The sequence below is a fragment of the Cyprinodon variegatus genome, unplaced genomic scaffold, assembly GCF_000732505.1.
Source record: "Cyprinodon variegatus isolate N-32 unplaced genomic scaffold, C_variegatus-1.0 Scaffold284, whole genome shotgun sequence".
Taxonomy (NCBI): Eukaryota; Metazoa; Chordata; class Actinopteri; order Cyprinodontiformes; family Cyprinodontidae; genus Cyprinodon; species Cyprinodon variegatus.
In genome coordinates, this window is record NW_015150737.1 from 283,487 (window position 1) to 306,263 (window position 22,777).

At 41.8% G+C, this 22,777-nt stretch overlaps 1 protein-coding gene across 1 annotated transcript in view; it reads right to left on the minus strand.

The window, feature by feature from the left end:
* Positions 1-251: 251 nt before the first annotated feature.
* LOC107090174 (microtubule-actin cross-linking factor 1-like) overlaps positions 252-22,777 on the minus strand; it is a 186,697-nt gene continuing 164,171 nt past the window's right edge. The window contains exons 92-101 of the mRNA XM_015383416.1: positions 21,055-21,217; positions 20,795-20,949; positions 20,637-20,711; positions 16,608-16,625; positions 15,916-16,033; positions 12,632-12,694; positions 8,265-8,482; positions 3,713-3,835; positions 2,316-2,418; positions 252-2,237 (exon numbers count right to left, since the gene is read on the minus strand). Coding sequence (XP_015238902.1) covers positions 1,990-2,237; positions 2,316-2,418; positions 3,713-3,835; positions 8,265-8,482; positions 12,632-12,694; positions 15,916-16,033; positions 16,608-16,625; positions 20,637-20,711; positions 20,795-20,949; positions 21,055-21,217 — 1,284 coding nt within the window. The 3' untranslated portion in view covers positions 252-1,989. The remainder of the gene's footprint in view (positions 2,238-2,315; positions 2,419-3,712; positions 3,836-8,264; positions 8,483-12,631; positions 12,695-15,915; positions 16,034-16,607; positions 16,626-20,636; positions 20,712-20,794; positions 20,950-21,054; positions 21,218-22,777) is intronic.

The following is a 22,777-nucleotide window of genomic DNA, read 5'->3' on the forward strand; positions in this document are numbered from 1 at the left end:
CCCTCACTGTTCTGGGGGTGTTTAGACTAAATTCGTTTTCAAACTGGATCCATTTGCACTTTGCACTGATCGGCAATAATTTTATTACAAAATTTCCAAATCGTAACCTCTCCAAGACAACTTCTGCAGCTCTGATGAGTTTCAGATTCAAATAAAAACACCAAAGACTGTTTTATTGCAAGCATAATTTTTAATACAAAAACAGAAAAAAAGTTTATAATTTTAGTTTGTTTTAATTTTACACAAGTGACTCCCTGTAACACCCCCCTCCCCCCCTCCACATTGACTTCATCACACAGAGAGGAGTGCAGCATCAAAAAGGTGGTGGACTAATCATCTCCACCATAAAGACCCTCATCCCTTCCCCTCAGAGAGACAATAAATAAATAAAAATCACCTTAAGATGTCTTATTGATGTAATTTCATTAGTTTCCATAAACTTCATCTCTAAGATTGAAAAAAACAAACAAAAAACACTTCGATAACTCTGCCCCGTCCACGACGGGACATCTTGAGGAAAAGTCTTGAAGAGATTCTAGGGAGGAGAGAACATGAAAGGAGAGACTCCCCCCTCAGTCCGACCTCCCCCCTCATCATTCATATCTGTGGTTCATCTCTACGCATGAAGGGCAAACCCCTTTGGTCAGGAAAATGTAGTCGTTAGCCATAAAGAAAAACCTAACAAGGCTGCCACTAGAGGGCGCCCTGGTGAGTAATGTAATCTCACAACAGAGTAGAAACACACTTTTTACACACAAACCATGTCAAAAAAAAAGCAAAGTGGACATCTTCATGATAGAAAACTGAATTTCTTTAACCATAATACTAAACCACGCACTGCCGACGGTGATATGACGTAAAACTGAAAATAAATAAACCTGTATTTCAAGCTAAACAACAAAAAGTCCATCAGGATTATAAATTAATCAGAAAAAACATTTGTAAATTAATCTTTTTTTGCATACAGTGACTCAAGTAAATGACCTCTGCTGCTTCCTGTAACAGACACACGGTACATGTGAGTGTTTTTCTGTGCAGCGTTGGGGGGGGGGGAGTTAGTGCATGCTGGTTGTCGAACTCTGCGAACACGCATGTTAACGTCACGTTAAGGTTACACGTGTGGCGTATTGTCAGTAATGTGCTGTTAGTTGTCACCATAAGAGTCCTTTCTATTGCTAGCTTGTGAATTCTGGGTGAGAGTGGGGGAAAAAGAAAAGAAACGCGCCGCCCTTTGCTGAAATGCACGCATGTGGCTGAGGGGAGCGTTCCAGCGGTGGGTGGGGGGGTAGGCCGCTGTGTGGTGCTTCAGTGAGTTTTTACCCTCAGCTGCACCAGCTCCACCGTGTGTGTGTGTCTCACTGCGTCTCCTCAGCTCGCCACTGCTGAGGTGACTGTTTTCTCGCCAATCGGTCCAGAGGAAGCGACATGGCAGTCGTTGCATATTTTCTTTGTTGACGCATCCTTGAGGCATCTGGACCACAAGTAAAAATAATTCTCCCACAATTCTTTTTCTGTTTGTGTAGCTGTGGTGGCAGCGCTCCCCACTCTCTGCCCCGCCTCTCCCAGGAAATGTGTGTTTGTCAGTATAAAGCAGGTTGAAGTCTGTCCTCCCCCCGTCGGATCGGGACAAAAGTTTGTAACATAAAGTAAGGCAGCATCACGTCAGTCCGTGTTTCAGGGAACGTCTTAAGAGGTGGAGGAGACTGGAAGGCAAACTGGGGTCTTAAAGGGGAAAAGTTGGCGTTGACCCCATAGATTCTGGCCTGGACCTGAACCGGACCAGAACCGTTCTCCTCTTGTGCATCTTAACAGGCCTTCAGGACTGGGAAAGGAGAGAGAGGGAGATCGAGATCAACGTCTCCTTCTTTCCCTGAAAAACCATCAGTCTTAGTGCAGAATATGCAGACAAGCCCTCTGGATGGACGTCCAGCAGACGCAGCCCGGCCTTTCTTAACGGAGGAATCACCAGGAATAAAGTTTCTACAGGTTTTACTTCTTTGTAGACCCCGGGGTCTTTGGGCTGGGGGCCTTCTTTGATATAGTCGGGATCTTGGAAGGTTTGGCTCCGCTGCCGGGCCGCCGCGGCGTGTCCGAAGTGTCTGAGCAGACGGAACGAGAGTCCTGAAGCTCGGAGGCGTCCGAGGCGTCGCTGCCGCGGCGACTGCTGGCCCTGCTGCCCGCTCTGCTGCCGGCTCGGCTGGTGGGGCCGCTGGCGGTCGCCGCCCCTCGCTTTGGATCTGTCACAGAGTGTGTAGTGAGGTCAGCTGACAGTTCTAACAGAACCGGGTCAACGTGGTCATGACGCTTCGTCCCACCTGTGCGTTTGCTGCTGTGCGGCGTTCCTCCGTTCTCTCCAGTCAGCGAGCCTCGGCTCGAGTGGAACGGGGGCCTCTTTAGTTTGGACCCGGACGGCGCCCCCTGCAGGAGAACACAGAAAAGCACAGCAAAGATGACTTTGCCGTTTTATTGAACAGCTGCGTGTCCAAGAGAAAAAACTGGATCAGTTTTTACACAAAAACACATAGCGACACACATAGATCTAAAATAAATAGACACAAACACAGCTACACTCTTCTGAATGCTACAGTCTAACAGAGAAAGGTCGGGTTAATTAATTCACAACATAAAACAAGACAATTACTACTGCAGAATAAAGCTTTTATCTGATTAATAAGATATTTTATTATCTGATAAAATGAGTAAAAAAAAAACTTCTCTAAAAAAATAACTTCTAATTTCTATAGTTTTTTTAAAATAAACATTTTTAATTGCACTTTATAAAATGTATCATGTCAGGATTTTTATGAGACTAATTTGTTAAATTATTAAGTTATTTAAAGCATTAACTGGAGGAATTTTAAAGTTGGGGATTTTTTATTTATCAGATCATACAGGTTGTTATGGTAACAACCGATCTGGTGGTTAAAAATGGAAACCTGATACAAAAATGCTGTTTTCTTAATTTTTTTTTTTCTTTTCACTGTAGGATAAAACATTTTTAGTCTTAAAAAGAACAAAAAATGAATATGTTTTCCTTTATTATTTTGAAACTATACATTTACATAACAAAAATAAACAAATTAGAATAAAAAAAAAATATTAAGTTGACAGATAATGCAATAAATTCACATTTTACAAACTGCTTCTCTATTTAGCTGAACATTTATTTCTCTTTATTTAAATAAAGTATAAAAAAAATTCAGTTCTAATACATATTTTTTGTTTATATCTAGAATGTTTATTATTGTTCTAAATCCTGGTTTATGTTTTCATATATTTATATAAATCATTTTAGCAAACAAGCGAAACAGAATTAACCACATAAGCTGCCAACTAAAAAATAAAATAAAAATATTATATCTATTAGAGTAAATGTATATTTTATTAACCAATAAAAAAATGACTGAGGTGAAAAGTTAGTTTAACATTGTTTTATCCCTTTTTTAAGCTATTTAAAAATAAACGTTAAAGTTATTCTTACAATCTAACAGGCAGGTTCTATATTTTTACAGTAATCAGTCTTTTTAAATCATTTTTCTGCTATCTGATGCAAACAGGCGTCCAGACAGGATTTACTTAAAGCAGCCTTTAAGCCTTCCACATGGCGCCGTGCGAGCGCCCGAATGTTAGTGCATTAGCTCGCTGAGAGGGGCGGGTCGGGGTGGGACGGGGGAGGCGAGTGGGTGGGTGGGTTTCGGGGTGAGTGCGTTACCTCGTGCCCAGGAGCGCTGTGGTTGTGACCAAGATCTGGGCAGCAGTGGCACTTGGATGGCGTTGGAGTTTTACTGTGTGCAAGCCAGGGCTTGGCATAGTCACGCGAGTGGGTGTGGGAGGACTGAAGGGAGGAAGGGGAGGAAAAGGGAGGGGGGAGCAGAGCCAAGCAGCGCAGGGGGAAGAGGGGACACAGGGAGGAGGAGGGGGGGAGCGGGTTATGGAGGAGGAAGAGGGGGTTTGGACAGCGAGGAAGAGCAGCGCAGCGTGTTGTTGTGTAACAGCGGTTCAGCAGAAATGGTGATTTGTTTTGGGTTTTTTAACAGTGAATCAGACGATGCAGGAAGAAGGTTTTTAATGGGATGTTAGCAGGGTTGGATGACAGGAGAGAAAAGGCAAAAAGGTAACAGAAAAAAACAAAAACAAAGAACAAACATAAAATTTCACAGTCAAGGATGTGGTGACTTTTAACAACAAGAGGACGACAATAAAAAGGCAACAAGTTGCATCAAATTCAGACAAACCACCACGGAGCATTCAGCGCCATCCGCCTGCCGCCGGGTCAGAAACCGGTCCTCCTCTGATTCTACAGCCTGAGACAAACCTGATCCCTTCACTGCGTCTGCAACCTGACGCCGTTTATATAAAGACCAGCAAAATATACTGGGTCAGTTTTTTTTCTGCAAAACTCAAAAACGGTGAAGCTGTGGTGGTTTTATTTTAGTCAGGCACTCTTTTAAAGTCCTGCTGCAGGATTTCAATCTGGTTCAGGTCCTAACTTTGACTAGGCCACTGCAACGCCTTGATTCTTTACTTTTCTGGTCATCTGATTTGCTCCTGTTTGGGATGACGCTCCAGTTCAGGATGCAGTTTGGGTAAATGACGGCGTGAAGACCATGCAGGTGGCGCAGTGGTTAGAGCACACGACCCGTATATGGAGGCCTAAGTCCTAGAGGCAGCCGACCCGGGTCTGAATCAGACCCGTGGTCCTTTGACGCATGTCTCCCCCCCTCCGGTCAGCCTTCTGTCAGAAAAACGAGCCACTAGTGCCGTAAAAACGGATAAAAAAGTATATCTATTAGGTATGGAAGCCTGTTTCCGCCACTCTGTAAAAAAAAAAATAATAATTTTCTCCTTATAATGAGATAATTTTTTATTTAATTTTTTTTTACAGAGTGGCGGAAACAGGCTTCCATAATTAGGGCTGGTCAACAATTAAAAGTTTTAATCGCGATTAATCTCATGATTTCCCTGATTAATTGTGATTAATCACATTTTTATAAAAAAAAAACAATAATGAATTCAAAAGTAGTGTATAGCACAATTTTATTTAAAATTTTCTGCCATATTAAAGGAAGTGTCATAACATTTGTTCTGCAAACACTTAACATCAGCATTTTGTTTTTACAGTAGCAGTTAACCTGAATTTTAGACTCGAAGAACATCGGTGATAAGACAATTCAACTTTGCAGTGATTACAAATAACTTTGCTTCTGTTGACTGCGCCGTCTGAAAGAATTTTAAAATGAAAATGGCCATGTAAAAGTGGCGTACCCTTCTCCATGTTTGTTGGTTTGTTTATTCAACAATTTCTTTTCTTTTTCATTTCTGGTACTTTTAGTTTTACCAAATAAAAGCCTGGGAGCAACAGACTTTTATAGTAAGAAATAATATAAAATGCGTTAATACGAGATAAAATAATTGTCAGCGTTAATTGATTGATGAATTAATGTGATAATAACGAGTTAACTTGCCCAGCCTTAATATCTATATATATACCGTATTTTCACGACTATAAGGAGCATATAAACGTCTTTTTTTTCCCCTCAAAATGTGTGGTGCGCCCTATGTGTGTTGTTACTGCGGACCTTTGAGACCACCATGAGAACGTTAAAGGGGGAAGTGTGGGCGTGGCTTGTTTATAAAAGTACAGGTATGTGCTTTATGCAGAACTCCTCATCTCCTCATTGAGGAGATGAGGTGAATGTAAGGAGACCAGGTAGTTTTTTTCCACGCATCACCATCGATGTTAATCTGTGACTCCATGCGTGCCCATCTCACAGCCGATGTGAAAAACATGGTGAAACAAATGAACGCTGTGCTTCGAACTTCAACCGCTCGACATCGGTGTGAACCGGCCGTTCAGAGTAAGGCTGCGTTCACAGCGGACGCAGCAAACCAGTTAGTTCTGACTCGCGTCTGAAGCAGCTCTGCTGCTCTGGCTGCGCAGCGCAAAAGTGGCTCTGACGCGCATTAGGCGGAGCTACTCTCTTTGCCTTGCAGCTATATTTGCTGTGATCAGTGGGAATAAAGTAGTTTTAATATGTTTTTAAGTGGGAAAATCCACCTGAAAACTTAAACATTACAGTCAGTTCATCCAGATTACCATCCTGCCTTCCAATATTGGGACCCTTTTTCCACCTGGATCTCCGCTCTTTTTGGCCCTCATGTCCCTCCGTCGTCGGACTAAACTCGCCCCCACTTCCTCGCCGCCTTGGCCGTATCTAGACCCACAGTGTGTAGCACAGACCACGCTTCAATATTGGACATAAATCTAAAATGTCTGTGTCAAGCTCACTGCAACACACTGCTGTAAGAGTATAACCAGGAAGCGAGGTAGGAGGGAAAAATAGGTTTAGCGCCACCGCAGCACGGGAGGGAGAATTACGCCCAGGAGCAAATGGATAAAAATAGACCGGAGGAAAAAAAACAAATCGATACACTTGCAGACGTATCGATGCATCAGATTGTCGGCTGTTGGATCAATTATTATTTACGCCCATAATCAGAATCCTCCTGCCTACAATTTTGGAGAGGTGCCTCAGAGTGCGATACCTGCGGCACACACGCAGGCGACCTGGTTTCTGAACATAAACAGCTTTTAGTCTTTATCTAAGGGTCCTGCTTTAAGCTTAAACATTGAGCTTTCTAACTGAGGCCTGCTAGAAGGCTCCTGTATAAACGTCACAGATCTAAAGATTTGAAAATTATTATTTTTTTTTCCGATGAACTGTTAGTAGAATAACTGGCAGAAAACGGTTCAGCAGGTTCATTAGAGGTGATGTAGTTCATGTTTAGTTAAACAAAAATTAGCCAGAGGACGTTTGTTTTATCATAACATATCATTTCATGACAGGCAGAGGATCTTAATCCTGATGGCGGATGAACCTGAATGCTTCTCATGCAGTACGAACAGAGTGGATGAATGGAGAGGATAACAGAGGTCACAAGTTAAAAACACGTGTAAACAAACACCTCCTACTGGTTGACTTGATGAGGATGAATCCAGTTGGTTTACTTGGTAATCTGCTTTGTTAAAACTCTTTAAATTCCCTAATCTTCTAACTTTGATTAAATCTGAGTTGCTTCTAAAGGTAAAGTAACACGAAAAGAGTGAGGGAAGCAACAAGCTGCCATTAACAGCCAGAATATACAGAAACTATCAGCTTATTATTGCATATTACAGTTAAAGTTCGCTATTGTCAGTGTTTATTAGCCTCGTGAGACCATCCTGATCTCGCGAGCTTTCAAGGTTTCACTCGCAGATCAGTCTGGAGACTCTCCGTTAAAGAAAATTTGGAGCCGTTCACCAAACGAACGTCCAATCAGCGTTGGCTTTGAGGCGGGTTGAGGTGTGACGCAACGAGAAGCGCGACAGTTCAGTCTAAAGAACATGGCGGCTTCAGCCGATGAAACTAGCGTTAGCGTGGCTATCGAGCAAGTTTTATCGGAATTACAGAGTATTTCTTCACTGAAAGAAGAGCAAAACACTGCTCTGGAGGCTTTTCTCAGAGGAAAAGATGTTTTTGCTCTTCTCCCGACTGGTTTCGGCAAGAGTAGCCTGGCTTGTGGTTGTGTTTTCGTCGTCGCTCTGTTAGTACGTCATATGCTTCGTTGATCTGATTGGTTTATTTGGCCCGTCTATCACCAACATAGGCCAATCAGCTAACCAATATTTTCGCCCCTTCCCAAAATTACTTCAACGGAAGGTTTCCAGATGGATATGCGGAGCAAATCCATCTGGCGGAGTCAGGTTAAGTGTTTATGTAAACGGTACCAATTGTTTGTAATAGCAAACTTTAACTGTAGTAGTATGCGATTACCTTCCAAGGCACTTTAATTCAGAAAGCTTCTGTCCAAGTTTTAATTTCATTTATTCATTTTATAGTAATAGCATTGCATATCCTGCACTTGCTGCTATTGCACTTCTGTTTAGACCTAAATTGAACTTCGTTGCACCTGTACCTGTGTAATAACAATAAAGTTGAATCTAAACTGCCTCCAACAGCCAGAATATGCAGAAACTATCTTATTTTTTACATCTGTTACATGACAGGAGTCCTGTAGAAAGGCTTACACATCACTTGCTTCATTTTATTTTGATTTAACCGAAAATATACAAAGACCAAAACATCAGGAAACTACATTCCATCATCTTACAGTAGATCCTGTTTGATATTTTATCTCATTGGTTAAAAGGGTGACACCGTCCATTAACCTCCTACCAGGTAGAATTTTGGCGTATCTAGAGGCCATAAAGCAAAGAATCTTACCCTGGATGATGCCGAAGCTGTTGGTGTGGCGGGCGTGGAAGGAGCCGAGGGCAGAGAGGCACCGCTGTGGGAGGCGGAGGACGAGGACCGGGTGGGGGATGCGTTACGGGAGCCCGGTTTGGAGCGCCGGCCCCTCGATCGGAACGCGGCCAGGCCCTGAGAGGCTCCTTCAGGAAGGATGAACTTCTCCCTCAGCTCCAGATTGGTGCGACCTCGAGCTGCAAACAGAACCAAAAGAATTAAGTCAGTTTTTTTTTGTCAGCTCGTTCCTTTAGCTCCTCCAGCAGGGGGCGGCAGAGGCAGCGAGCAGCGTGAGGGAGAGAGTCGGTGCTTCCTTGGCTGCAGACGTCACAGTCGGTGCGTGTTTCATTTGAGAGTGCACGTGTGCAGAGCGTGTTTGGAGAGGTGGCAGTTCAGGAGGTCAGAGGAGCAGAAGTTTGGTTGTGTTTGTGAGGAAGAGGAGGAGGAAGTGAAGGTGTGTAAGTGCAAAGGAAGGCGCAGAGTTAATAGAAAATACGCAGCGAAAGCCAACCAGCTGTCCTTGTGTGAAGCACACCATCACACTGGAAAAACAACCTAGAAATAAGTAAAATTTTCTTAAATTAAGTGTATTTACCCTTAATATGAGTAGGTAAATGAGACAGTTTGCCAGTGGAATGAGTATTTTTACTCTTAAAACAAGATAATTAGATAACATGCACTTGAAATAAGACAATGCAATTGTTTTTTTCTTATTTTAAGTGTAAGTTGTCTCGTTCGATTGGCAAAATGTCTCTTTTACCTCCTCAAACCAAGAACAAATGCACTTATTTTGAGAAAAAACAACTTATACAGATTTAGATTTTTCCCAGTGCCTGCTGCGTCTTACGCTTTCAGACAGAAAACCTGAACCTCTTCAGTGCAAGCTTTTTTTTTTTTTTAAAGTCCATCGTCTCAAATTATTACATAGCAGGTCTAATGACCATCTTCTAAAGTCTTTACAGCTCGCCTCCTTAAATAATCTCCACCACCGTTCCTCCCTACCTGCCCTTTCTTCTTGGTTGATTTCAGATGGTGCTAAAGCTCATCCACCTTCAGCACCTCTACACCATATCAAACATCTCCAACTCATTTATAAATGATATACCGTAAATTCCGGACTATGAAACACTACTTTTTTCGCGCTGTTTGAACACAGTGCAGCTAATACATGTTTTTTATCATGCCGCAAAATTCACTGATTGAGGGTTTTAGTGCGCAGGAGGAAGAAGAAAGTGATTAATGACTTTTCCTGGTCGGCTGCAATGTTCTGTGCTTTGTTCAATTAAAAGTACAGATATATGCAGCGTTATTTGCGTGTTACCGACACATACGTATATTTAAATGTGTTACAGGTAGTTAAAAAAAAAAAAAAGCATTCATATTAGGTACCGTATTTGTTTGTTTTATCATACGGATTAAATCAAAGGTTAAAAAAATGCTCACGTGTAATATCTTTATTTGTAAATATCTCGTACAACGTGGGAAACCTGCGGCTTAAAATCCGGTGTGGCTTATAAAAGCACAAAATTGATTTTCTTTCTAAAATTGCGTGCGGCTCGTAATCAGGTGCGCTCTATAGTCCGGAATTTACGGTAATTTGAACACTCACTGCCTAAACCGAGCTCTTTTCTGACCACCCTCTACTATAACATCACAACATCATCTGCAAACATCCTAATCTACACCCCCTCTTACTTTTCTCCCTTCATTAATGATTTATGGGGTCAAAAGAAAACCCTAAATCATAAGATGAGATTAAAAAAGACGTATCTGAACAAGAATAATCTTTTTAACTTTTATAGGGAAAGCTCGGGATGTAGAGCAGGATCTTCTCACGATGGAAAACAGAAGATTGTTGCTTTCTTTGCTCAAATGCGTTTGAGTTTACTTCATCCTAGAAGAACCAAAAGGTTTGCTTTGCTCCAACAATAAATCACCTGAATTGATGTTTAAGTGGCTGAAGGAAAGTCAAGGCTCCTGGTTAGTAAGAGCAAAACCTGTTTTTCATCTCTTTAAATACAAAATCTAAATAAAACCATAAAAGCAAAACACCTGTTTCTCATAGCATCGCTGTAAGACAGCTGCACTTTCATTGTGTATTTGATTAAATTAGAGAAATTTGTGCTTTTTGTTGCAGAGGAGCCTCCCAGGTCCTCTGGGTTTGCACAGCGTAAGCATAAATATTTACTGAAGAGGGGCAGGTCAGGCTTGTTCAGGTTTTCTCCCTTTGATGGAAAACACTTAAGCAGCATTCTGGGACAGAAAGTGGTGCAGCAGCGCCGGCAGACAACAAATAAGCCAGCCACAGAGAGACAGAGAGGAGAAAAACTGAAAAGACAGACGGGACAGACACTAAAAGAGAAAATAAAGTGAGCGGCCATCGTCCTGAGCAACTGGCCGGCTGGTTAAACGGGCGCAGCCTGCAATCACGTCCCCACATAAAGCCAGCCAGCCAGGTGCACCCTGTAATTGTGTCTCCCACCAACCAGCAATCACGTTTAATGCCGTTAAAAGCCAAGGCAGGCCACGCCCAGGTCTTAGACTCCGCCCTCTTCTATCTAGATTATATTAAACAGGAGTTTACCATTTGTTTTAGCATGTTTGAACCGTAAATGCAGCTGGTTGTCGCAGCAGGGATGTAGTGCTTAACAATTCAAATGCTGGAACGTCCCCAAAGATCATGTGAAGTAATTTCAAAAAAATAAAAAAAGCAATTCACTGGACTTTATTTTCCAAGATTTTTTGGAAACAAAGTCCGGTGGATCAGACTTTGTTTCCAATTTGCATGTTTCTAATCCAAAACAAGGCTTATTTTCGGTCCACTCTCTAAAGCCTCAAACTTAACGCTATTTCTGACATTTTGAATTGAAAAACCTTCCTGGATGGGAAGAGAAACGTCTTCAAAGTCCGATGGATTGTTTTTCTTTTTACTTTTTTGGAATGACTTGTTGAAGTTCTGCTACTTTTATTCGAGTGCAATTTTTGTCAGCTCAACCCACCTCTGAGAAATGCCATCTTAGATTCATTTTTTCACTTTCTCTCTTGCTCTAACGTTGGTTAAATATTAAGCTAAAACTAACAAGGTTAGACTCTAAACTATCTAAAGCAATAATCTCTCCGTCCATAGCTACTGGAAGTCCAATCCTGCCTCCTGCAAAGCGTCCTGCAGCACTACACCCCCGCTCTTTAGATGGTGAATAAAACAAATCCACAGAGAACATTAAGCTGCTTTTTAGGACAAAAGACCAGGAGTTTGGCCGAGTCCTGCTTTGGATGCGAGTGAAGAAAGCATGAGACAAACATGTCTGTGCACAAAAAACAGAAACAACACACATAGATGGAGTAGGGGTGGGACCAATGGATCGACACTCTGGAGCTCTACATTGATCATTTATTAAATAAGGCACTTCTTTGGTTCCTTGTTGTTTGGTGCAGGAATTTCAGTTTGCTGCTATCTGAGTCAGATCTCTAACATTTTCTGACGGATTGAACGTCCATTTTCTCTTTTCTTGAGACATTCCGCTTTAGCAGGCATCGATGGCCGCTGTCCTGCAGGTTTTAGAGGCTTTCCTGCTCCAGAACAGCTGATTTACGTTGATTAACAGGCTTTTGCTGAACTGCAATCATCACAATCAGCTGTGCTAAAGCAGAGAAACCTCTGAAACCTGCAGGAAAGCGGCCATCGAGGACCGACTTTAGGGATGCCTGCAATTAAGGATTGTAAAATAAGCAGCAATTGTATGACTGCCGTGTATCACAGGCGGACTTCTGCCTCCCACCCCTAACGTGGACAAATGTAAGACAGCTGATGTTAAAGATGGAGGCTGACAGATGGAGCTTTAAGACAGATGAGAAGGTGTGAGAGACAGAGAGGAAGTGTAGATACCTCGGCAGCAGAAATAGCCAGGAGTGACTGTCACTGAGAGACACACAAGAGACAATGTGAAATAAGTGCATGCTCGTGGCGGGATGAAGAACGTTTGGCACAAAACACACACAGAGTCGATACTTCTCAGAAACATCCGATAAAAACAATTCAGCTACACGCAGGGAGGGGGGAGGGCGTCTGTTGCCTCAAACGCTGGAACATTTCAAGATCTCAAAGCTTACAGGCTGGGTCAGACAAAGGGAAGGAAGCAGGGCGACTGGGAAGACATCACGTTAGTCTGGAGATCACAATCAGCAACAAGCCCGAACAAAATAAATAAAAACTCACAAAGATAGAGGCAGAAATAAGAGTTAGAGCATGAAAAAGAGGAGGAAGGAGACACCTGGGGGTGACTATCCAGGTATAAACCGAACAAAAAGAGACACGCAGCTCAGAGAAAATGTGAGAGAAGTCCAACCTATACGAGATGAGATGGAGCTACTGGAATCGGAGCGGAGGATCTTAAGTCCTGGATGTTGAACTGAGGAGAGATAAAAAAGGGAGGGAGAAAGAGGAGGAGGAGAGCAAGAGGGAGAAAAACTGAGGACCATGCATCATGCAGTACTGATCTAATTTCAGAAAGTACGGAGAGACAGAGGGAAGGAAAAAGCCTGTTTACACGGAAATAAGACTTTAAATGAGGAGGAGGGGGGGCAAAGAGACGGAGAGGGAGAGAGAGACACCACTCTGAGTACAGACGGACCGACCGACGTCGGCGGCATTCCCTGCTCACAGACGGCTGGACGACAGGAAGTTAGAGGGAGCTTGAAAAATGTTTCCCAGGATGCATCAGTGAGAGCGCTAGAGCCGGACTGGTTGAAGCCTAACCCGATGAATCGACTCGGACCAGATGGAACCAGTTAGAACCCTTTTTCACCCTCATGTCCCTCCGTTGTCTCACCAACTTGCCCCCACTTCCTCACCGCCTCGGCCGTATCTAGACCCTGTGATGGTCACATGGTCAGTAACCCCACACACAACCACTTTTTCATAAGTTTTAATACACACTAGCATAAATATATTGGTTTGTAACTTTTGTATATTTAATTTTGTCAAATGCTTAATATATTTTGTGCTTTCTTTTCTGGTGTTGTGGGAGTGCAATCAACTGGGAGAATGTGGCTGACATGATCATGGACTGATTGGGTGGTACCATCTGGAGTTCCACTATGGGGGGGAGACCATGGACTCAACATTTTAAATATGTTGCATCATTTCTTCTTCTTACTTTTGTGATTTGCTCATTTTGTTAATTTGTTTAATGATTGTCATTTAAGTTTAACCCTTAAGCTAACTGTTTAGATATTTTTTGTTAAATTGGTGTAGATGTTCTCCCTACCTCTTCCTCAGTTTTTGTTTGTTCAGTTAGTTTGAGGTTTCATATGTTTGAACTTGATATTTTTTGCCCTTAGTTAATCTCTTTGTTTGACCTCTTTTAAGGGCCCTGAATTTTCTGTTTGGATTATTGTTACTTTGGAGAAATAAAACCCAGTTTTCTTGACAATCAGCACTGTGTCGTCATGCTTGGCTGGCTCGGTCTCTCACAGACCCACAGCTAGTTTCTGATTGTTCCTCTTGCGTCGTGGAATAAACATAGCGCAGACCACGCTTTATTAGAGACTGACATTTTTTTGGGAATCCCACGGGTCACGGGATTCCCGTGGGATGGGAGTCAGTATTAGTAACGATCATGTGATTGGGATGGTACGGGATTAAACATTAACGGGAGCAGGAGCAAACCAATAGTAAACTAGGATTGATGCCAAAAAATAAAATAAAATACAAAGAAAAAAAATCCAGTACTGGCGCCGCCATTTTGTAGTTTTTTTCCTTGAAGCCTACACTATAATGCGAGTCAAAAAAACTACACGACCCAAAAACCAACAGTGCTTCCGCTCTGAGTTTTTCACCCGCGCTCAAAAACAAGAATGGGAGTGGTGCAGGAGCGGGAGTCATTCTGAATGGGAGTGGGATGGGAGTGGGAGTAATTTCACTTGGAGTGGGACGGGACAGGATTTTGATTTCTACTCTGGCCCGGGATCGGGGCGGGACACCATTTTTTTCTGTGGGAGTGGGACGGGACAGGAGTGAAAATCCACTCCGGTGTCAGTCTAGCCTGGGTGCCATTCCGAACTTAGTCCCGCCCACAAGGTTTGAGGTCGGGAAGTTCGGTCTGGCATTGCTCCATAGTAGCACGAGTATGCTCGCACAATATCTGGCGGGCCAATCAAATTGTCAGGGCGGGCTTTATACGATGATGGACAGATGATCAACAGTAACGTAATCAACCACGTGACCAAAGCGCGCTTGAGTGACAACAACAATGGCTACCGCTGGAGAGTTGAGGTGAGTAGATTCTGCTATTAGGTCTGTTCTAGAAGATATCGACAGCAAATTAATTTTAAAAGAGGAACAGAGAAACGCGATCAAGGCTCATCTTCTTATTCTAGGTGTGAAACTGCACACTTTGATTTTTGTTGACAACAACTATGCGTGGCTTAACATACGTCACGCACTCCGTTGCTCTTATTGGTTGTAGGTCTATCCAATTGAGTGCAGAGGCATTTTTTTTCCTGGTTCGTTCAAAACACGCCCCATAATCACAGCTCTATGGAGCAGCATCAGACTCATATTCTGACTAGAATTGAGTAGGACTACGTCAGGCTAGTGTCAGTCTCTATTGGGCATAAATCAAAAATACTTCCGACAAGCTCACTGCGACACCCTACAGCGGGAGGATAGCCTGCCCTTAAGGCCTCCATATATAGGTCTTGCTCGCCCCATAATTCATTTTAAAACCCAGAATGGTTGCCCTTCTGAGAATCCTTATAGAACCTGTCGCTCTCTCAGGTCAGCTGCTCCTAAGCGAGCCCAGAACTGAGCGGAAGCTCAGAGGCGCTTTCACTGTAGCAGCTTCAAAGCTCTGGACCCGCTCAGCACATCAGAAAGGCCTCTTCTCCGAATGTTTTTAAATCTCTCGTCAAAACCCACCTTATCTCTTTGGCTTTTGACACCTAGCAAGGCAGTAGGCTTTATTTTATCCTTTCATCCCGTTTTTTTCTTTTATCTGTGATGTTTTATTTATTTTTTTTCCCTGTACACTGCAAAAATGATCTAAAAATGAGTAAAAAAAATCTAAAATTAAGTGTTTTTACCCTTAATTTGAGTAGGTAAATAAGATGATCAGCCAATGGAATGAGTATTTTAACTCTTAAATTAAGATAACTAGATATTATGTACTTGAAATAAGACAATGCAATAGTTTTTTTTTTCTTATTTTAAATGTAAATTGTCTTGTTCCATTGGCAAAGTGTCTCACTTACCTCTTTAATTTAAGAAAAAATGACGTATTGAGATTTACATTTTTTGCAGTGTACAGCATTTTGGTGAGATGTGTTTGTTTTATAAGTGCTTGACAAATAAAACTGAAATGGAGCCCAAATGTATTGTAATTTAGATCTCATTTTTAAAACTTGCTTCTTCTGTTCCGTTGCTGAATCTGTTGTAAATTGGACGTTTTTAGCCGCTTTTTATTCAAAAATGCAAAAACACAGGCTGATAAAAGTAAGAAAAATCCCAAAAGCCTTTCGGCTTTTAACCTCAAAGGTCCAGAACCAGTCAGACTCTTGCAGGTCCACATGTGTGAAACACGATGAGACAGAGCGTCGGTCGTAGTCCTGTCCGTGTGAGAGCAGCACTCACCTCTGCACGGATCGTTCTTGACCAGGAACTCGTCCAGAGCCATCCAGCCCCCGCCGACTCTCACCATCACCGTGCTGCGCAGGATCCGGACCAGACGCAGCTGCTGAGAGTCGCCGAACTGAGGAGGTTCAGAGAGGATGAATAAGAGAATGAATCCAGCTGAAATGGTTTCAGATCTAAAACCCAGAAAGCCACCAACCAAACCTGAATCTACTCATGCAGACATGCACCGATTCTGACCCTGATTGACCCCAGCCCCCAAAAACCACAGCCTCAATTTCAATTCATGTCCCCAAAAAAAGAAAAAAAAAATCTAAATCGTTGAAAGTTCACCCAGCGAAGCAAAACTTCAAGCAAAACCAGCAGAGAAGGAATCCTCTAGACGTTTCCCAGCTTCAGCACGCCACGTTTTCACCTAACCACTAATTAGCACTCCGGCCGTGTCGCTGTCACTCGCCTCGCATTGTGCAATTAGTCAAACAAATCACAGCATGAACACAAGCGGACGGTGGAAGCTGCTAACACGTCGCACGGCCGCAGAGGAGCGCCGCTTCTCTTCTTTATTCTCCAACCCAAAAAAAAAACAAGCTGATTTTTCATGTTTAACCAGAAGAAGGGATTTTTATTTTCCTGTGCGGCGAACATGGGAGCAGCTTCCACCTATCTGTCCACACCGCCGGCTGGCACTTTACCTGATTTCCGAGGAAGAACTAGAAAAAGTCCGGCGGACACGTAGCAGAGGGACACAAAGGGAGGGAGGGGGGGGGGAGAAACAGAGCGAGAATGAAACATAACGTCACAGAATAAAGGCGAGAACAACATCTTCCTGAACGGCTGCGTCTCTCAGACTGAAACCAAGCTGGACGTTAGTCATGTGACCGGATGAGATGATGATGATGGTGATGATAATATAGAGCTGTGGATAAAGAAAGGACATTTGCAGGCAGACATAAAGAGGTGAGACGGTTAGTGTCTCCAGTGTCCCGCAGGCTGACGCTGGACATCATTACCCTGAGGATAATGATGGAGCAAACAGGGGTGATGAAGATCCAGGCGAGGATGCTGGATGTTACACTGGAAAAAATCTAAATCTAGATAAGTAATTTTTTATTAAAATAAGTGCATTTTTAACAGGACACTGTAAAAAAAGAAAAGAAAAAAAAAAGTGCATTTGTTCTCGGATTGAGGAGGTAAAAGAGACATTTTGCCAATGAAACAAAAGAATTTACAGTTAAAATAAGAAAACACAATTGATTTGTCTTATTTCAAGTGCATATTATCTAATAATCTTATTTTAAGAGTAAAAATACTCATTTCATTGGCAGATCATCTGATTTACCTGCTCAAATTAAGGGTAAATACACTTAATTTAAGACATTTTTACTCATTTTGAGGTTGTTTTTGCAGTGTATTATTTTGACTGAAAATTTTTAAAGTTATATTAGAAATCAATCCTCTCTCCAATCATTCTTCTGTCTTCTAGTTCCTCTAGTGGAAACTGTAGCATTAGCCTTTCACTCCTCCGTATTATAAAGGCTTTTTAATCGTTTGTACCAAAAACTCAGAGGTTCTGTCATCCATTTATTAAAAGTTACTTCTAGAGTTTTCTGTCCCGCAGTATTCAGCATTTATTATCCGAATTAAAGCATTTTTTCCTCTAATCAGGAAAAGGTTCTATTTTCTTCTCCTTTGGTGAGTGATGATCTCAACTTTAGGCCACATGCATACAAAAAATGTAATCTTTTGAGTGATTTTCTAAAAGATTGTTCTGCTGGTTCATAGTTAAAGAAAATAAATTTTTTTCTTGTAAAGGATCACCTCCTCCTGCCGGTCCAGAGCGTCATTGAGTTTACGCTGGCGGTCCAAAGCCAGCAGCCACACCTGCTGCCAGCGCGCGCAGAGCTGGTTGAGGCGCGGGTTTCCCCCTGAAACCTGCATGCTCGGCTGCTGCTGGTGCTGCTGCTGCTGCTGGTGTTTACCTGGAGAGAAGCAGAGGCTTTAATGTGAAGCATGAACCTACAGCTGTGGCGAAACAGCATTGGAGGCTGAGTAACGGTGACGTACGAGCTCCTCTCCTCTCAGCCAGGCTGCTGGGAGGCTCCGCTGGTTTCCTTTTGTAGCTTTTTGTCACTTTATCCACGTCTGGCTGCTTCCTGGTCATCTCCTCCATGAAGGTCTGGAAAACAGGAACATCAGCAGTGATTTAACCAAATCCAGGAGAAGACTGAACGTTCGGAAAATAAACGAGTCCCCGCCAGCCCACCTGGTGCTCTGTGATGAGTGTTTTCAGCTGTGGGATGTCCTGAGGCAGCGGCTCCGTGTCCCTCTGGACCAGCGTGGTCTCGGCCCACTGTAACCATGACAACAGCTCCTCCAGCAGGTTGGCGTTGTTGAGCACCTCTGTCAGAGCCGTCTCCAGCCGCTGCTCGTGCTGTTTGGCCCACGTCAGCACCTGTGCAGCACAGATAGAACTAATCGGTTCTGGATCTTCGGTTTCATAAAACCCAAACGTCCATCTGAACTCATTAAACCAGGATAAGCATCCGAGCCTTACCTCCTCAAAGCGTGCCCTGATGATGGTGATCCAGTGTTTGATGGTGGTGATAGAGTCGGGGTGGCATACAGTCAGGATGCCCTCCCCCATGCCAGCGGCCTTGTTAACGTCGGACCTCTTCTCCTCCACCGTGCCCATGAAGTCCCGGTGGGTGTGCAGCAGCGCCTGCAGCGTCTCGGCCTCTTCGGGGAGGACGCCGCGGAAACGGAGCGTCTGCTCTGCCTCTGACAGCCACTCCAGCAGCATCTGGACGGCTGTGCGAAACTCCTCCGCCTGACGGGAGGAAAAAAGTTAGTGATGTTTTTAAAACTGTCTGAAAGCTGCACTCGTTTACTCGAAAAACGTCACCAGCCTCAGCGCAGCTTCTGTTCCAATTCACAAGAACAAGAAGACAGAGAACGGAAAAATTCCCCGGATGTTGTTCTCACCCCGCCCTCTTTACCCAGCATGCATCAGAGATAAATTGTCCGTTCTCCGTGTCACTAACCCTAATCCAATCCATCCCGGTAGCACGATCCGTCCTGTGCATGTGCGAACAGATATACATCCGGGTGTCCATAAATAATGTAATTATGATACTAAAATTACTTATTTCTATCCTTAACTCACTAAAGAATGCTAATATACAGCTTTAAAAAATGTTTTATGACTTTTGTGAGACAATTTTGACACTTTTTACATTTTCTTTGTTAAACTGCTTCTCTGACGTCATCATCAGAAATGCTCAGAGCAGTCTGCAAAATATGATTAAACCATGTTTATCTGCATGTTTGGTTCTTTCATTAGATTACGCACTACATACAATAATATTAACAAAACTGAAAAAGACTAGATTTATGTTTAAACTCAAAGCCGAAAAACGTACACTGCAAAAACGATCTAGAAATAAGTAAGAATTTCTTAAATTAAGTGCATTTATCCTTACTTTAAGTAGGTAAATGAGATAGTTTACTAATGGAATGAGTATTTTTACTCTTAAAATAAGATAATTAGATAATATGCACTTGAAATAAAACAATGTAATTGTGTTTTCTTATTTTAAATCTAAATTGTCTTGTTCCATTGGCAAAATGTCTCTTTTACCTCCTCAATTCAAGAACAAATGCACTTATTTAAAGAAAAAATGTCTTATCAAGATTTCGATTTNTTCTGTCTCCTTGAACCCCAGTGGGCCTCAGCAGATGGCCGCTCACACTGAGCCTGGTTCTGCTGGAGGTTTCTTCCTGTTAAAAGGGAGTTTTTCCTCCCCACTGTCGGTACAAGCATGCTTAGTGTGAGGGATTGCCTACGAGTCGATGCAATCAGCTGGTTTTCCTTAGATAGAAAACTTTGAATCAATTTGACTGGATGATCTGGTTGAATTGGCACTATATGAATAAACCAAACTGAATTAAAGTCACATTATAACCTGCAAACTTGGAGGTTTTTGGGAGTTTTACTGGGATTTACACCATGAATTACATCTATAATGCTAAAAAAAACCAGGTTCTACATAGTATGGACCTCAACCTTTCACTAAAGATACAGCTGCATGTTTTTGAAGAGTACATCTCCATAACCTTTAAACATCTACCAGTAAATATTTATTACAATTCTTGCTCACAAAATTTCTCAACTTTACTGAAATTAGAAGGAGGGCCTTTGAATGATGGGATTTCTCATGTTTGCTCTGTTCTCTGCCTTTCTTCCAAAGCGTAATCAAGCATGATGGTGCCACCACCATGTTTCACCATGGAAACAAACGCTTTCAAACGTTCTCTAACAATCCTAAGAGGTCTTCACATCTATAGTGTCATATAATAGCCTGTTTAATGATGCTGTTTTTTATAGAAAATAAATATATATGTAAATATGTCAGATTTTTATATTTTCAACCAAGTTTCTGTTCTCTTCCATGTTTTTTTACTTACATTTTTTTTTATTAATAATCTGACAAAATGTTAAAAGTTCATTTAATCTTAACACCTGTGTAATAATTCAAACTTTAATTAATTTAGTTTGATTATGTAATACCTAAAATAAGAAAAATAACCCTCTGGGAAATTTTCCTGGATTGTTAAACTTGTTAGAGTGAACCAGTTTCTGAGTTTTCCTGTAAATACAGTTTGACCCACGTTATTAAACATTTATTTTTAAGAAGGTGTGGGGAACGGATCCAGAGACTCACCCTGTATTTGTTTTCTCCGATCTGCTCCACCTGGAACCTCTTGGCGCACTTACACTGGGCCACCTGCCGGGTCACCTGCAGCGAAGCAAACAAACCGGGTTTCTGTCTCTGCTTCTCTCAGCTCATCCTGGGGTTTTATCATCGTGTCTCTGCCGTACCTCGTCCTCTATCTTATCGGCGTCGGTGGTCGGCCTGTAGGCGTCCTTGTTGGGGTGAAGCGCCGCCACAAACTCGTAGTAGTCGATGTAACCGTCTCCGTCTCGGTCAAAGATGTCCGCCACGGCCGACATCTCCAGCTTACTGGTTGGGAATTCTGATCAGGGTGGGAAAAAAAGCAACAAATATTTATACCGTTTTCTGCTGTGTATGTTATAGTTGGAAAGGGAGGCTCTGTTTAGATGGGAAGCAGAGAACGTACTGGAGGCCAAGATGCCGTCGATGAACTCCTGCCTCGTGATCTTTCCATCCTGGTCTTTATCGATGCGTCTGAAGAAATCCATGACGCGCGACTTCTTGTGGTTCATCCAGCGCATGTACTTCTTCCTCCAGACGTCAAAGTCAAAGTTTGCAAATTCTCTGAGCTGCAAATAGATGAAACATTTTACATGCATCAACAAAACAAATATTAACTCTTTTAGGGGAAGACGGATCAATTATCAGATTTTTTAAAATCAGGCTCTGATCGACTACTTCGCTAAATCATTTCTGATTCTATTTTAACCAATCTTTGCCACTGGAACAAATCGAAATCTAGATGAGTGATTTTTTCTTAAAATAAATGCATTTTTTCTTGGATTGAGGAGATAAAAGAGACATCTTGCCAATGGAACAAGACAATTTACACTTAGAATAAGAAAACATAATTGCATTGTCTTGTTTCAAGTGGAAATTATCTAATTATCTTATTTTAAGAGTAAAAATACTTATTTAATTGGCAAACTATATCATTTACCTACTCATATTAAGGGTAAATACACCTAATTTAAGACATTTTTACTTATTTCTAGATCATTTTTCCAGTGTGGGTCATTATCACCCAACCGCTGTCTGGTTACTGGTGGAGTCTGCTTGTTGAGCTACGTACCGGTATGTAGATTACCCTGAAATCAGACGTGACTGCCAGCATCCACCTAATGTTTCATACCACTTGCATCCAGTAGGGGGCAGCTTTGATCAGGCGTACTAAAAATCTGCAGCTCCACATTTTTATCTGAAACCAATTTGCGAACATTTTAATCTAGATTTTAATCAGCTGAAGCTCAAAGATCAGCAAACCAAAATTTATGTGGAGTTACAAAACGGTTCTGGAGAAAAAAAAGACATCTCAACATTTACAAATATTTAATTTATAGAGTTTGATTTGTTGATACAGCGCTTAAACAGGAATGAGTAACTCTAATTTAATGCTTTTTAATGCTATTAGAAATTATTTTAATGCATTTTCCAATTCTCTAGCTTTTTCTCCACCTCGAGCATCTTTTCCGAATACGGCTTTACGTTCAACCGGAAGAAGTTCCGCGCAAATATATCGCAATATCATGTATCTGACGAAATTATTTTTATAAAGGAATGTTTTTATAAACATTTTTTTTAATAAAGAATTTTAATTGCCACGATAATTTAATGAATTTTAATGCCAATTAAGGCCTTAATTTGAAAAATAAAAATTTTATGACTTTTAAGACCCGCGGAAACCCTGTGATAAATGTGGGAAATTAACACTTTTTAATTTAAGTGTTTAATTAATTTGTTGTAGTAACACACTGGAAAAATGATCTAGAAAAAGTAAAAACTTCTTAAATTAAGTGTGTTTACCCTTGATTTGAATAGGTAAATGAGATAGTTTGCCAATGAATTAGTATTTTTACTCTTAAAATAAGATAATTAGATAATATGCGCTTGAAATAAGACAATGCAATTGTTTATTTCTAATTCTGAATCTAAATTACCTTGCTCCGTCGCCAAAATCCATCCTTTATCTCCTCAATTCAGAAACAAATGCACTTATTTTAAGAAAAAATTATCTAGATTTCACTTTCTTACAGTGCAGTTTAATTCTGTTTGAATTTAAAACAGAAAATCAGCAACATTTTTTCCAATATGGTATTTTTTGGTTAAAATTGGAACCAGAGTTGAGGCTC